The 17,637-nt window shown below is 37.6% G+C and overlaps 1 protein-coding gene across 5 annotated transcripts in view; it reads right to left on the bottom strand.

Annotated features, from left to right (window-relative positions):
* The window catches only part of LOC110381177 (protein spire), a 164,281-nt gene that overhangs the window by 35,303 nt on the left and 111,341 nt on the right, over positions 1–17,637 (bottom strand). For all 5 annotated transcript variants that reach the window (XM_021341423.3, XM_021341407.3, XM_021341415.3 and 2 more), the window contains 2 exons: positions 17,525–17,588; positions 17,183–17,297 (listed from right to left, as the gene is read on the bottom strand). In XM_021341423.3, coding sequence (XP_021197098.1) covers positions 17,183–17,297; positions 17,525–17,588 — 179 coding nt within the window. The remainder of the gene's footprint in view (positions 1–17,182; positions 17,298–17,524; positions 17,589–17,637) is intronic.

The raw sequence follows: 17,637 nt of genomic DNA, 5'->3' as shown, positions 1-17,637 counted from the left end.
CAAATAGTCTTGTCAATTAACGGATTCAATCGAAACTAATAAAGCTGGCGCTATCTAAATAGGTTAGAACTCTTCAGTAGATAATGGTTCTGACGTAAACGAATGCAATCAATAACACAATACGGCAGGTTGGTCAGGGAATGCACTACATCGGGTCATTAAAACTGTGCAACTGGTTAATTATGCTCTTATTGTTGTGGTTACTTATCTAAATGATAAAATATCTAAGGATAGTATTTTGCGGGTATTGAAAATGTTATTATCTAAAATTCCCGAAAACACACTGACCGAGGTGTCTCCAGTGTGAGTCAAATGTTTAGACACCAATTCTCTAGGCAGTATATACTGATAGACTTACATTGTTTGCTGGCATGTAATATAAATAAAAATAAAGTCATTTGACTAATGGAAAGGAACCAGAGCACTTAGCACTACTAAAATAAAAGTTAACAACAACAATTAGCACCAACTTAGGAACAAAATCCCAGCGCAACTCGAAACTTAATTTGGATCTCGAGCAAATTACGTTCTTAAGTCTTGGGTAACAACTCAATTAAGCGAACAAAGAGCCTTTGCCATCTAAACAATTTAGTTTGAAGAAAAATCTTACGTAAACAAAGTTACCGTAGTTAACCGTAGCAGAAAATATGGGGGATCTTAGGCGAACGGAATCTGATCAAGATTAATTAGGCTGAAGGTATGAAAAACTGCGGAGTTTAATAAATTTCCATTATGATGATAAACCACTGTAAATGCATGAACAGCTCAGACAGCTTCGGTCATAAATTCTCATCACTATAAAATATGGAGAAGAATAACCGAACATCTACAAAAGATAAACTTATTTAAAATTTTGCGAGTTAAGACCGTTGCTTCCCGTTCACTTGGCAGAATTCCAAGCCTTCTCTCCTTGACCCAAAGCTTTCTGTTCTTTCAGACCTCAGTAACGACCCTGATAATATAATAGACCAGTTTCATAACTTTGGCCATCTATGAGCGTTTCTTAAATCATTAGTAAGTTGGTATCACGCCAAAGAATCATCAATCTTGTCAAAGATAGTTCGTTAACGCGACGCATTGTTATCGACCTTCTTAGATTTTCAAACTTTTGCAGTAGTTATTTCTTAGTCATAAGTTATTACTGCCGCATTAATTTCAAGGACCTTTTCAAAAGAAATAATATTTTGTTCTCTATCTGTGGCAACTCTTGCGGGTTTGTCACAGCTAACTCTGTGTTGCAGTAACAAGGTTTATCTTTTATGCGCCAGTAATCGGATTACCATCTTACGGCTTCAGGCAGCAGCGTACATTGTACAATAGACGCATTTGCTTCATCTGCATATGCTTTATCTGTATGGAAGTGGATTTCAAAATGAGGACTGAATAACATGTCGAAAGACAATTATTTAAAAATGTTTATCAATAATTTTCTTTGCAATGCAATTAATGCAAATAACGCAGTATTCTAGTTATAAGAACATTTTGCATTAAATCATAACAATGACAAAGAATTGCCGTCATGCAATAAATAACTCATCACTATTGAGGCATCAATGAAGATCAATCGACACAAGTTAAAGAACGAGCCTGAATAAAAAACGAGAGAACAAAATTGTGTAACATAGTTACGATAATTAAGTTAATAGTTAACGGAATCATTGTTACGGTGCACTTTGAGAATTTGATAAATCTCGTCATTTTTTTCTTCAATTGTTTTTTATTGCGGAGTTAGATTATCATCATAACTGTTATGATGATAATCTAACTCTAAATGTTATGACATAACATTTGCACCCACTTGTTTTTTTGCTGATGTTGTTTGAGTGTGTTCTAGTTAGACTTACTTACGTATGGCACAGACATGTCAAGTAAGTATGCTACAGACTTCATACCAACAGTATTCTAAGCTAGCTTTTTTAAATGAACATAAAATTCAAATTATCTAGTCTCCATCTCGTTGACTACATTTACCGTTATTATTACTTGTATTTTTGCCGCTACACGAAAATGTCCAGACTTTACGTCCGTGGAATATCAAGTGAGCTGGCTTTTAGATGCATATAGATATCTGTTTATTTTATATTCTTACATTTCTATCTGTATGACAATTCTGTCGAATTCGTCAAGCCAAGGCGAGACGAAAAGTATTACCTATATTTTAGCGGTGTATTTTATTTACACAACTTTATTTGCAATAATACCAAGTTGTCATTTTCAAAGCTCTGTAATGTGAATATTATTTTAAGTAGTTGATAAATTACTATCCTGTACATTTCAGCAAATATTTCGCAATCAAAGTGTGAATTACCTATCGTTAGCTAGTTTTTTGTTTTGGTCTATCTAATATTACAACATATGCAATTACTAGATATTAAACTACACAAAAACAATAACAAGGAACCAATTAACGGCTACAAAATTGCAAGGTCCTTCCACGATTTCAAAATCTCCATCACACTGCGTGACTAGTTTCCTTAGAATCTCACGTTCGCAATCCATCACTACCACCGTTAAAATGTGTATCTGATTCTGTCTGTTTCGTAAGAAGACGCGGGAAAGGCAGTCTGTGGTCACGACCCATTGAAAAAAAAACTCGGCTATCATGTAGGTCCAAGCTGCAAAAAGTATCGACTGGCCTCGTTCTTCCAACTGACTTGGTTAGCTCTTCGTGTGTGCTTTCAAGGTCAACTAATTTAGATAAGTGGTTATTTTGATCGCTGGTCGGTCCCGATTTTTGATGCTAAATAAATAACATTGTAGGTAGAGTATAGTCTTGATAAAAGTGGGTCATATATTCTCGTTTTATTTGGACTTGAAGTTTCCATCTTGTTGTACTTACACGATAATTTTATAACAAAGAGAAATGAATCAGGCAGGACCTTATGCCAGTATTTACATTACCCTTTGGAATTTGGGTAATCCCACCGTCATTGCTGCTTGCATCGTATAAACTTCCTCAAAAAGCTGAGTAATGCGTATATGAGATATAAAAAAAGTAATTTAAAAGGCCCAGAACAACCAGTTATTTTCATAATTGCATTGATGGCGGCCACATGCGTGCACGCAGCGTTTAATTCTTAGAATTCATATTCATATTTTTTTTTCTGCAAAAGAACCCTAGAGACTGACATACGAAACACTTTTTAGCAACTCCTTAATGAGTTATTTTCTCACGTAACTTTTTTGTAAATAGTTTCAGATTAAGATACAAGTTTAAGATACAATAATGCAAACATGTCCTTCTAAAATTGCTACATGAAAACTAGAACTCCATTTCACCCTGTCTCATAACACTGTCTCATCTATCAAAACAGCGTCTGCTGGTAACTCATCTAACATTAACACAAGAAATATTCCACCTCAATATTAGTAACATAAACACAATTTTTCTCATACATATTTACTAAGCACATTACATACATAATGGAATAGACGACAAACATATCACAAGCAAGTCCCACCTCTTATGTAACTTGAGCGAAAGTTCCAAATACAGGTTTTTTTCTCATCTCATATATCGGTCAGTCGGTGAATGTAGGACTTTATACTATCAATTACTTATATAAAAAATCGATTAGCCAATCGGTTTCGGTATAAATTATAGATAATAACGATTATTGCTCGATGCGCATAATTGGCCACACGACATTATATGTTGTGTCTGTCTGTACAATTGTTTTAGGGTTGTCAACAAACGAAAGCGTATGTTCGTTGAACTTGGCACTGATGTAATCGCATGTCATTTGGTCATTGACGTGAAACTTTCGTAAGGTGCAAATGAATTCAATGCGTCACAGTTCAAGTTCTATATGAAATCACGTCAGTTATTAGAAGAAATATTAGGCAATGCGGATCTATGCTTGGCCAATGTAAGATTCATCGCACTAATGAAATACCTTTCAATGTGTTGAAACTTTTGTAAAACAGATGGAAGAACAACGCAATCAAACGTCCACTGATACGTCATTACAGCTACAATCCAGCGGTCAATTTTACGGCACATTTATATGCGTGACAACCCTATATTATGCTTTGTACATCGACAGAAGTTGCATCAGAACAATGAATAAATCAATAGCTGTGGTACACCATTAAGTAAGCAGCCATTACTTTTATGACCCTTTGCCGTTTGTAACAAAGTTGAACGGCACTGTAGATAATTGAGAAGTGACCACTTTTCTTAACAAAATGTTGTTATTTTTGAAACTGTCTGGCTATCATTGAATACATGCTGATCGCAGTCATTCTTTTTATTTTAGACTCAATGTTTGAATGACAAACGAACCCTCTTCACACGTCATTAGCGTTAGCTGTTACCATTGTCCTGTGCCAATGACCCATAATTTTTTCTAAACAAAATGACGAACGAAAAACGTTATTAACAATTTATAATAAGCTTTTTAATAGCACATTTAGTTCAACAAGATAATATTTTACTGACTGTTTATTTAGTACTGCACTAGAATGTTTAAGTATTTGCCTCTTAAGTTGCCTCCTGTTTTGTGATTAATGGACCCATTAAAACCTACGAAGTACTGCTATTTAAAATATTAATTTTCCGTCAAAAGATTTACTAGCTACAGGCCCAGGCTCTTAGAATTTGTAATTAACTTGGTTGTGTACCTAACGGAAAGGCCCTATGTTGTTTTGAAGTTATAATTTACGATACTCCAATATTTGATTGGTTTTTACGCTTCTCAATCCAACCCAATTTCAAATCTATATTCTTCTTAAAAGCAATAATTATTAAAAAGAAAACCAATTTACTTATAATTGAATTTCCCAACGATTTCCCTTGAACAATTAGTTTTATTAATTCCTCGTAGGCATCGATACGGCAATCAGAATAAATGAAAAATGTGGTCGTTGATAACCGCAGGCGCAACAAAGTGAAACAGTAAAGTCCAAAGAAAGTTTGACGAAACGATTTAATCTCACTTTTCTGTGCAAACTGAGATTTATCCGAGCAAAATGACCCGAGACCAGTCGATTTCCAAGCGTGTAAAAATAATCTTGGATATTTATACGTACATAATGGACTAAATAAAACCGTGACCAGACAAAAATTGTAAAGGTTACAAATGAAACAAAAAGTATGTAAATATGTTAACTAGAACCTGTTAATTTCGATGTTAATTACCTAAGACACCACAAATCACCATGACGGTTATGTAGCAGTATCGAACAAAATTTGCTTCAGTTACTGGTCTACCTGAGTCGGCAACAATACAGAAACACATAAAACTCAGTCACATAACAATAGAATTAGATAACTTATCTAACATCGATAACCAAGATTTTTACAGATAAAGGTGACGCGTGTTTACTCAAGAGCTGGAAGATAGTAGGTATGCAAATAATCTTGAATATTAACCAAGAGCTACAGTGCACTTTACTAGCTAATACAACACTGAATGAGTTAAGGTAGTCAATTAAGTTCAATTATGATACTGCAATATTTGTTCTATAGTGTTACTTAAGGAATCAGGAAGGTATAATCAATGACTCTTGTTAAGTGAAATCCTCTTAATCTTGGGCCTTTCAGAAGTGACATAACATAAACACTTAAAGAAAATCCATCATTGGCGATAGCCTTTCAATATTTGACTTCATTAGAGTCGGGAAATCAGTTACACAGGAAATTAGATGCAAATATTTAATCAAGAGAAGCATAAAACTACTTCCACAGCATTATCAATCAGAACACGCGATCACCTAGGTAATTACGTAACCCATTAAATAACGATTAGACAAGCCGTTTTTAATAACAATTAGCAAAGAGTAGGTACCTACATCATCTGCATCGTTACGTCATTGATGCATCTGGGACATTCAGTGTCAACAACTTACGTCATCTTGAAATATTTCATGCTCCACTTGCACTAAAGGCATGTTTTCTTCTTCCATCACTTACCATCATTTGATTTCGTCCAAATATCCGTCAATTTATATAAAAGTTTAATCACTTCCTAATATATTATGACCTACTGACCAAAAAGTCATACTGTCTAGTCTTCATCCCGTCGGGTAGACTTATCAGTAACATATCACGACTCATGTACAGTTGCTCTCTACATATATAAAACTATTTACTTACTAACTGTGCTTTTATTAGTTTTAATTAGCAATAGTTGGCTACAAAACCGTTAAATACGTGTCCAGTTATGCAACTGTGGACCTTATTTCCCTTGGGGATCCATACTTAATGGTAAAGAGACCAAAGCGATTATTCCATTCCCTTTCATCTTGAGCTATGATTGTATGGACCATGGACAAGGCTTATGACTGGCAACTATGTAAATATTCGATACAATAACACACACAAATTATAATACCTTTGTGTGTAAATTATATCAGTGTTAATGCAGATCAATATCGACCCCATTCAATAAAGATTTTCATTCATCTACGTTCATTAAAGTCTTCAAGAACCAGCACATATGTACTAGCTAGAATATTAAGTAAATAAGTGCCGGTCGTTAACTCGCATACACGAGCGCTTTGAACTTGACTGGAGCTAAGTTTTAAGCGGAACCTAGACTAAGTTCTAGGAAATAATGGCCCGGTCTACCCGTATAGAGTTGTACTGAATGTTAGGAATTTTAAACGAAGATGTTTCATACTAGACTACACTGTTGTATAGCGTAAAGGAAACTGGTTCGTATAGGTAACATTGTGTATGACTTTTTGCTCGTACCAGAATTAAGAAATTACGTAAAAGAAATCTTAAAACGCATAAACAATGTCGCACAAAATGGGGTCTTGATGACGAACACGAGAATTTTTGATGACGAATTTCGCTTTAAACAGTATTTTAAATTAACACCTAAGCGAAAATTGTATTGATTAGCATATGCACGCGAAATCGTGTTTAAATTTGAAGTGATAGAGTCGGATTTACAGTGGTTTTAATGGTAATTGGTTTACTTAATGTATTTATGATGCAAGTTTAATTTCCGATTTCTAGTTTATGAACCAATAGAAGTAATAGTTATAATAAAAACTACAATAGACTATACAATCATACCAGCCCCGGATCTAGGGGGGGGCAAGCCGGGGCCCATGCCCCGGGCGGCAAATTCAGGGGGCGGCAAAATCAGGCGGCTGCCTGATTTTAAATCCTACATCACACATCACAGATTACCATAATAGTTACCTACAGGGCCGTCTTAACCTGTGGTGCAGGGAATAACCCGGCCGCCTCGGTCTCAGGGGCGCCGTGGGACGCCCCACCACCAGGAAATTTCGATGAAAGTACACCCGTTTGATAAGAAAGTTCCATTGTATCATGATACTGACAAGCAAAGTTTCTAAAAAATTCGCCTTCGCTTCGTATAATTGATCATTTTGATTATTTTTCACTTTTAACATCCTCCAACTAAGTGAAAAAATTCTCGCCCGCTACGCTCGCGGCTAAATGACAATTTATTTGCTGTTTTTCTGATGGTTTATTATTTTTATTGACGCACCGAATCAACGAACACGAATGGCACTCGCTCTAATCACGGTTTCTTTTTATTTGTACATGTATACATACAGGGAATTATACATAATTCCCTGTTTAATTTGTGAGTCTTCAAACAAATAACTTAAAAAAGTTCGCGCTCGCTACGCTCGCGGCTACTTGTTGGTACTTTTATGTCGTTGACTCAAAAATTTTCGCGCTCGCTTCGCTCGCGCACTTATTACACAGACATTGCCTTGTTGTTTTCATCAGTCAAATCCACACTGTCTTACCTTTTATAAGTCAAATGTAGCAAAAAAAAAAATTTATGGAGTCCTCAAAAACAAAAAAGTTTGCGCTTCCGACTGCTTGTTACTTTACAGCGCTTTTTAAAACTTATTAACTTTTTGTGTCTCGACTTTGATACTTAAACCTGGCCAACTGTTTGAGCCTACAATGATTTAGACACATTTTTTTAAGTCCTTTACCTACCCAAAAAGTGACTTTCGTTGGTGAAAAACATAAGTAGGTAGGTAGGCGGGGCGGCATTTTTAAGTTTTTGCCCCGCCTAAAAAAAATTGAAGATCCGGGGCTGAATCATACTTACGGGTAATATCCATAGCTAAGGTACTCGTGATACACACTCCCATCTTCAGGGTTAACACTTAAATTCCCAAAAATCCGAAGAAACTTTCAACCCTACCAATGCAGCGTGAAAAACAACGAACGCAACACTTCACTCCACTGATTCCCAGTAAATACTGATACGAACGCACTGATATAACACAAAATCCTGTTAGTGAGGTAACCTCACGTTAAGGGTTGACTGAAGCCTCACAGGAACTCTAACTGAATTAAGTCCATCCCTTCCTTATTCGAATTTAAACATTCGATTTTTAAATGTACCGGTAATGTTTGACATTAGAATGTCATGTTTAATGAGATCGAGGACAGACGTCCGCTCGTGTTTGAAATCCGGCGCAGACTGCGGCAAGCTGTGTAGGTTGTATGCTTTGCTTTGAGCAAGCGGCTCTCAATCTTTCGGGAAAACCGTCTCTTTGAAACGAAGTACCTCGTTTGTTTAGTAATTGTTTGACATGTAAATACCATTTTCTATTGTTTCTGGGTAATTGTGTTTGTAAAGTTCAGGTTTACGTTGGAAAATATGTTGTTATTTGAACGTTTTCAATAACAGTCCCTTTGAAAGAAAAATAATCTGAATAGAAAAACTATTTATAAAATGTGTTATTGATATACGTGTGACTTTTGCTATAAGAGTATCATAAGCAAATTCAAAGTGCTGAAGTTATCGAACCTCAGACCAATAGACCAGTTTTATGCAACTTGAGTCTTATTCATTTTGTTGCAAACAACTATTGTGAACGTGAAACACCGCATACTTTTTCATTTTAAATGCTGCCTGCGGCTAAATAGAGAGACCATTTAAATAACAAGACAAAAAAAGAAAAACATTGAGAAACATTGTCCGTCCTTTGTTTTTGGAAATTGTTTGTTTGGCGATACTTCTGTCAATGGCAATTTCATTTTCAGGTGCACTATAATATTTTGAAACATACCCTTAGTCATTCACTATGCTAAAGTAAAATAAGACTGTACGTAAGTACTGAAATATCATAACATTTGAAACGAAATCCAGCTTACATAAGGCCGGGTATCCATTACATAACTATCAGTATCCAGGTCGATATTCGAGTTCCCAGTGACCTAGACGTCTAGATCATCTTACGCCAGAGACAGAGAGGCGCCAACCCGTTCACATGAAAAATGAACCTTATGTTCTTAGCGGCTAGATTGAAAATCAAGTAGAGATGCTGTAGTTTATTTTTATGGGCCAACTTCTGCGGGAATTGTGAAGTGGGCCAGAAGAGGAATATTCGGTGGCTGATTACGAAACTATTGGGTTTTTTCGCTCTGTGAATCGTAACATGAAGGATGTTGGTACTTTTAGTTCATATAGATTATGTAGGTTAGTTGGGACTTTAAGGAAATATTCGGTCCATTTGTTTTATGGGGAATTATCATATTTATGTGCTTACATTACATTCAAAGATTCTGTCCTGTGCCTTTCTATAATGATGGTCCTTAATAATATGTCGATACCAGAGGGAGGAAGACCTATACTATTTACTATTTAGAATATATAGAATTTGGTAAGCCTTAATAAACTTAACGAAATTTTACCAACATTAGCAGGTTGAAATTGTTACACTTTCAATTTAATTTTCTTTTTGCTTTCACAATTATTCGTGGCATGTCGCCAAGCCACACACCACGCTCATACATTCCTGACATCACTGACAGATATTTCTCTTATTATCATAATTACATTTAATTAATATACCACTTTTCCTTCCTACTTGACAAAACTTACTCGCAAATGTGACAGAATTGCAGATTTTCTTGCATAACGTCATAAGTATTCACAGTATGTATTTATTACAGTTTTATTATGAATTCTGAGCATAACGTAGTGCTCTTTTTCCAGATTGCGTAAAATGCAATGGGTTTTTGACCAAAAAGAAATGGTTTTTGGGTTAAGGCCATTCTTATCTTCAAAAATGTGGAGGATTAAGATGTCATCACGTCTTGGGCCGCAAGACAGAGCTACCTACATTGGTATTCCTCTTATTATATTAAATTACTAAAATATCATTTACTTTGCTCCCTTTTTAGCCTAATTAATTCCACATCCATTCCACAGTCCACTACTGTTTGGTTGTAAGTTATTAGGTTTATCTGCAGTTTCTAGTATTCTTTTAGTTAAATTATAAATATGATATTTCTTTCCGTAGCACATTTTTCTTCTCGCTGTGAAAAATGCAGATTTTTTATTTCAAAGGCCAAGGCCAGTCGAACGAGACGAATTTTTTTATGAATGCTTAGGATATACCATCTCACTCTTACTTGTGTACTCGTATGAGTACGTATAAAACATTGAGGACCGTGAAACTTTTATGGCTCGTGCATAAAATTTTATAATGCAGTAAAATTACGACAATCACGTATAGTAACTATTTTGAATTGTTTACGTGGCTAAGTTATTAATTTGGCAGATTAAACCTCAACTTATAATAATAACGTTACTATGTATTATTTCCTACATAAACTATACGCCTAACATGCTGTTAAACCATCATATAATTTTTCTGTCAAAAATCCAGAGTTTTCTATGCACCCTATTTTCCTGATTGGCAGTGTAAGCATGTTCCCCTACCACGGCATCAACCTTCATCAATATCACATCAATCATCTATATAGAAGTATTCAGAGCAAATACGTTCCCGGGACGTTAATATCCCTCATACCACAATGTGCACAATTCTATAGAATACATCCATCTATGAATCAAAGCACATATTACATTTTGATGACCCACAGATATTAAAACGTAAGTATATATATATATTTATTACTATATACTTTATTTATACTATATATTATTATATATTTATATGTCGGCGCGGCCCACAGCGCGGCCCAATATTGCTGGCTGGTTCCTTGTTTGTGGTCGTCTTGGTGACGTGAGGTGCCAACGTCAATTGAAATAATTTTAAATGGAATCTCGAAGAGAAACCAAGTTCAGACTATGTGATCTTGGAAATGTATCCGATTTATTGTAACAATGTGATTATTGAAGTACTGAACGATAATAGACGATGTGAACAACTACTGTGGTATTATTTCATATCCTGACAAGATGCAAGTGTATCAAAAGATTCTAACCACTTCTGGTGCTCCGACATCAGAAGTGGGATGGATGACCTTGCCCACTGATTGCTGCCTTGTTCGCATATTGGCTTTCTGATGTTGGTGCAGCGCTAAAAGACGAATACTCGTACTGCAGATGCAGTTGCTAATGAGAACACGTTATAAGATATCGATATGGTTACGGATCGCTGAACGCAAGTACTACTGATGGAGTGCAGCATTTAATGAAGTGTGTGACGACCGAAGCGGATTGATTTAGAAAAGATTGTCCATGGAATCGTCATGCAATACGGAATATCATGTTGAAAGAAATTGCGAGAAGGAAACTGACAACCGCCGTTCCTTTGTTTGTTAAAATTAAGTGATCGAATTCTGAAGGCACTGATTACAGTCCTCCAGGTGGAACCGCCTGAGTTCAATGATTTGAACTGTACGCACGCATTACGAAGTTTATTTGGTGCGAGAGCGTTCGGACCAAGTATTCGTTATGGACAGTGTTGAGAGCTTTGAGAGCAATATTAATGGTGAAAAATGAAGTGAAGATGTTCGGCGTAGCAAGCGAGATGATATTCCTCTGGTTTACACGATTCTTATGATTGTGTGTAAAAGGAACATTATACCTGGAATGTGTCACGTCGTAGAACAGGCTAATTCTAAGGTTGGGGGAAGAAACACCGGGATGTGCCTTTGATAATGCTAGCAGAATCCTATCCTAAATTGATACCCTAATCTTAACAATTGTTGCAAGAATTTCAATGATTTGTTCCGTTGAAGGAATGCGTTTTATGGCATTGAGTGCTCGAACAGCTAAAAGAATGCATCGCACATCGATGTTTCATAAATTGCATTGTTGGGGAAACGAAATAGTGGATATTTTCATAGTCTCAACGGAAAATAACAGGACTTGGTTACCATGGTTACTGAAACAAGATTGGTTGCTATGGTGACAATATCAGAGTTGTTATCAAAATGTTGTGATAAAATTAACCGATTTATGATATCTTTTGCATGTGATGATCCCGTGAGCCTCTCCTGCTTCCTGTGGAAGAAGTCTCTGCTCGCTCTTCACTGCGGGGTCCGCGAGCGCAACGCATGGCTTCTACCGCGCGGTGTCTTCCAGCGTAATCAAACACGATACGCGATGTTTGTTACATACAGAGATACTAAGAGCAACATGAATGATGAACCTGGTGAGATCAATCCAATTTTGTTTTGCGTCTTTTATAAAGTCGTACATCCGTAACGTTGATAATTGTCGACTATCTCCTTGGTTTAGTAGTGATATCTAAGGACTCGGGTTTGATCCTCGGGCTGCGTCATATTGCTTGATGGACCTAGCACCTCATTCATTGCTTTCAATGACTTCCAATTCGTACACGCTAGTTTCGCCGTAGGCAGAACATTGTATGTAGCGTTTCACCGTTCAGGTGATACTATTACCCCGTACGATAACGAAACTATTATAGCAAGACTATAGTTAGTCTCGTAGGTCTAGCTGTCATAAGCGCGGCTGCTCAGCACGAGGTCTCGGGTTCGATTCCCGAGTCGGGCCGAAATTGCTTTGTTGCCTTAGAAACTTTCACAAAGCATTCCGGAGCCTGGAAATTGCTAATTGATGCACCCGTGCATCGGAGGGCACGTAAAGTAAAGGCAAGTAAAGGTCCTTTAGTATGTTAGGTCCTGCTTGTGATCTCTCTCCGGTCGTGTCGCATTGCCGTCCCATCGGACTACGACAGTGAAAGAATAATGAGTGCACCTGTGTCAGCGCGAATGCTTGTTCACTATAGTATGTCCTGCGCAGTTGGCTAATCTCCTTACATGAGAAAAGCCGTCGTAGCTGGTAATCGGCTAAGAGGACATCTTAGCTAGTAAATAGGAATAATATCAATCACATGTTAGCTTTTTAGGTGTCTGTTTCTTACCTTATTGCGTAGCCATAGCAATTAATTTCCTACCTTGGAAAATAGCTTCAAAATAGCACGCTGTTGTTATTTATCGCTTACTTTTTGCTTATCTGACTTACTTTGACTTAGAGTCCTATGTCCCCTAGATAGGGCAGAGGGCATCCACAGTGCTCCGCCATCGTGTTCGGTCTTGAGCTTTGCGCTTTATTTCGCTCCACGTTCTGCCTATAGTCGCCGCCTCTGCAATGATCGACCGCCGCCAGGATTGTTTAGGGCGGCCACGTTTCCGCTTCCCTTGGGGATTCCAGTCTAGGGCTTGCCTCGGGATATGATCGGGGTCCCTTCGGAGCGTGTGGCCGATCCAGTTCCACTTGCGTTGTTTGATCTGCTGGTCGATCGGTGTCTCTTGGTCGATTTTCTCGGGCCAGTATATACCGAGAATACGACGAAGGCAGCGATTGACGAAGACCTGGAGCTTACGCTTAAGCTTTTGCTTATCTACTTGCTCTATTTACTTACATTGAGTTGCGCAGCTTTACATTGTGCGTCAGACTTTACATTTGCTGGTAGACTGTACCTAATCTACTCGAATAACCAGTTAGTAATTTCATCGTGTTCAGATGTACCTACGATGGATACGGGTTGATTCGGAATAAACCCATGTAAAGCCTGTGTGATGGCATAAGAGTCGCCGGGAACAGACCTGAGTAAAATCTGTGGTACAGTTGGTGTCATGTCACTGTGGTTGTGATCGTGTACCCTACAAGGCCGGAATAGGCTGTTGGCACTGTCAAGGGACACACCGACGGTGAAAATCCTGAGTAGAAGGTTTGATGTGAATTAAACGACAGCCGTAGTTGTGACGGTTCCTGTAATTAACGTGTTGAAAGTCTAACTACCAAAAAGAGCAGAAGCCACAAAGTCTGATAACTAGTCTTGCCGAAGTGTGACTGGTTGCCTAGGTAATTGTGTTGAGAAATCGCTCCCTATAAGGCACGTATGCCCAGCTACATTCGGTTAGAATGAAAGTCAATCCAAACTTATTGAGAGAAGGCTAGGACTGGGCTGGATGTAGTTAGTTAACTTAAACTCTCATCTCTAACAATAACGGATGGTAAGTCTGAAGTCTAATGTTTGGTTACCGATGCGCATGTTTGTCTTATCACTACAGATGTTGATGGCCGAGGCTGAAGGAGAGAAGGTGATCAACTACGTACGCTAACGCCGTGTGAGCTGATGGCTCGCAGCTGCGGTTGCTGACACGCGCTGTTGCAAGCCAGGATACCGTGCGATTCTGCGGTGGTAAAGGCGAACCAACAGTGAACTGTCAATTCGACACTTTACGAGTTTTCCTATGCTAGTTAATCAGGTGATCTGTTTTGTTGTTAATGTATTATGAACGTCGCGTTAAAATATGAAGCAGTAGTGTATTTAAAAACATTGCATTTGACGTTTATCGATTGAATTAGCAGACTATTGAGATTCAGTTGTACGTTTGTACGTTTAAACGAAGTTTTTAGTTTCGACGTGCTATTTGAACTTGATTATTTATCAGATACAGTTGAAGATAATGATACCGATAGTGAGCATTTAGTTTTAGCAGTTGAATTGTTGATAGTTACTGTATCGAATTCGCTAAGCTGTAACGAGTGAAGTCTATCCCTGATGAATTGTCTGATGAACATCAGATAGAAAGTATGTTGTAATTAGACCACTATTGGTTGTTTGATAAAATCAGATCTAAGCTTGCTTTGATCAATGAACTAAGTTATTGAGTAAAAAAAGAAGAATTAATGGAAGTAGTCTAGTCCTACTACACTTGGTATCATTCTACGTTGTAGTCGTAGCTCATGCAGTAACAGTCTGTAAAGAGTCTCGGTACTTTCTTGGCTCTCCCACATTACTTAGATTCGTTGGGAATGTGTAAAAATGGTTACTGGTTAAGTGACCAAAATCGTGTCGCTGGTTAAGTGGCTACGATAATAAAAAAAAGAGATTTAAAAAAAAAAGTATCCCCTGGGTTAAGGGAAGTCTCCGGTTAGGAGAAGCCTCCGATTAGGAGAAGCCTCCGGTTAGGAGAAGCCTCTGGTTAAGAGAAGCCCCTGGTTAAGGGAAGCCCCTGGTTAAGGGAAGCCTCCAGTTAGGAGAAGTCTCTGGTTAAGAGAAGCCCCTGGTTAAGGGAAGCCTCCGGTTAGGAGAAGCCTCTGGTTAAGAGAAGCCCCTGGTTAAGGGAAGCCCCTGGTTAAGGGAAGCCTCCAGTTAGGAGAAGTCTCTGGTTAAGAGAAGCCCCTGGTTAAGGGAAGCCCCTGGTTAAGGGAAGCCTCCAGTTAGGAGAAGTCTCTGGTTAAGAGAAACCCCTGGTTAAGGGAAGCCCCTGGTTAAGGGAAGCCTCTGGTTAAGAGATGCCCCTGGTTAAGGGAAGCCTCTGGTTAAGAGAAGCCTCTGGTTAAGAGATGCCCCTGGTTAAGGGAAGCCTCTGGTTAAGAGAAGCCTCTGTTTAGAGAAGCCCCTGGTTTAAGGGAAGCCCCTGTTTAAGGGAAGCCTCTGGTAAAGAGAAGTCCCTAGTGAAAGGAACCCTGGTTAAGGGAACCTGGTTGAGGGAACCCCCTATTTATGAAATGTCCCTGGTTAAGGGAGCATCCTAGTCTTAACAAATGTTTTAATAAAGTTTCACAATAGCTGAGCTTCATGATATGGTCAGGTGTGGCCGAACGAAAAGATGTTCCTTGGTATTATTTCTGTTACAGTGCTACTTACACGAGGACGTGTAAAGCGCAGGATGGCCGTGTCGGCGCGGCCCACAGCGCGGCCCAATATTGCTGGCTGGTTCCTTGTTTGTGGTCGTCTTGGTGACGTGAGGTGCCAACGTCAATTGAAATAATTTTAAATGGAATCTCGAAGAGAAACCAAGTTCAGACTATGTGATCTTGGAAATGTATCCGATTTATTGTAACAATGTGATTATTGAAGTACTGAACGATAATAGACGATGTGAACAACTACTGTGGTATTATTTCATATCCTGACAAGATGCAAGTGTATCAAAAGATTCTAACCACTTCTGGTGCTCCGACATATATAATATATTTACATCAGAGCCGACCCCAATCATGAATAAGTAAATAGTTCGTAATTCGTAATTCCAGCCTAAAACTGACAATACTTTAATAAGAAACAAAGCTTCAGTTTAAAATCAAAACGAGCGGCATCAAAAGATTGCACTTAAAAAATTGCCAAACTAACCAACTTACCATATTTTATAGGGCGATATATCATTACTTCGTATAACAAGCAACATGTTCTACCAAGAGCGCTATAAAACATGTAATCACACTATTGTGTACCGATCTCTTACGAAACTAGAACAACAGTACGTCTTTAGGATACAATACAATGATGCAATGAGCCGGCAACGAATATTTACTGTCTTTTTTCATCTTATACGTTGTGATTAGACACTAATATAAAATACAATTAACATTTTAACAACTGAACTTTGAAAATAAATATTAATCGGCTAATGTTAGGTGGGTTTGATTTTCCTATCAACAATAAAGTACGCAAAGGTGACAGTATTAAACTTAGTTTATTCAACACTGAAAATACACTCCTGTAAAAATCCTACAAATTGAAAGTCTTGTTCTCAACGAAAGCACGGTGACTCTTCATCTATTGCTTTAGTTATTAACGCAGGCAAACTATTGTACCTTAGCAATTTCAATAGCAACAAGTATCATTACGGGTTGCTCGCAAACTTTTGTAAGGCGCTTTATAATCATTTCTTTTTAAGTTTTAAAACAGTATAGAAATATCAAAAACGTTCAAACTTATCCACTAAAATACTTTGTTATTTTGAAAAATGCAGATAAGTCTATCAGTGACCATGCTCATAACTTGTGAGAGGATTTAGCGGTCTGGAAGCGTATCTTCTAGAATGGAGAAAGGATTTGTAGGCATGGGAGAATCTGGAAAAAATATATTAGGATGAGAAACGGGAATTGGATAGGGGGAATGCAACCTACTTTCTTATTGTCTGGAAGACATGGCCTAGGAAATAAAACATGTGATTTTTTTAACAAAAATAGTGATTTTAAATGGTACTTACATAATCGCCTGGAGTAAGGAGTGGGTCGTAGTTGTCTCCCAACTTGGATAGATGCAAGAAGCTTTTCTCGTGGCGTTATCTCCCGACGGGGAGGCGGCAACTTGCGGTCTGATGCCTACACACAAGGAAACATTAAGATTAAATTCTACATACCAAAATACATAAATATACAGACGATAAAACGTTTAGGTATTTATTACCTACCAGATAATTTGAGATTTGGAACATAAAAGCATGTAGTGAAAAAAAAATACAAACATGAACGTGAATCTGCTATTACTTTAATTATTACATGGCTTAGCAGTTTTAATAACCTTCATAATTATTAAACAATAAACTTACCTTTTTAAGAGGCGGTCTACTTCTAATAAATTCGAGAATCATTGCATGAGCGTCTTTCTTTACACTGAAAATGAAAAAAAAACATGTTAAGCATGGAACTTATAGAAATAATA

The sequence above is a fragment of the Helicoverpa armigera genome, chromosome 6 (genome assembly GCF_030705265.1).
Source record: "Helicoverpa armigera isolate CAAS_96S chromosome 6, ASM3070526v1, whole genome shotgun sequence".
Classification (NCBI taxonomy): Eukaryota; Metazoa; Arthropoda; class Insecta; order Lepidoptera; family Noctuidae; genus Helicoverpa; species Helicoverpa armigera.
Note: the sequence above shows the minus strand (reverse complement) of the source record. Positions and strands in the feature narration are given on the sequence as shown.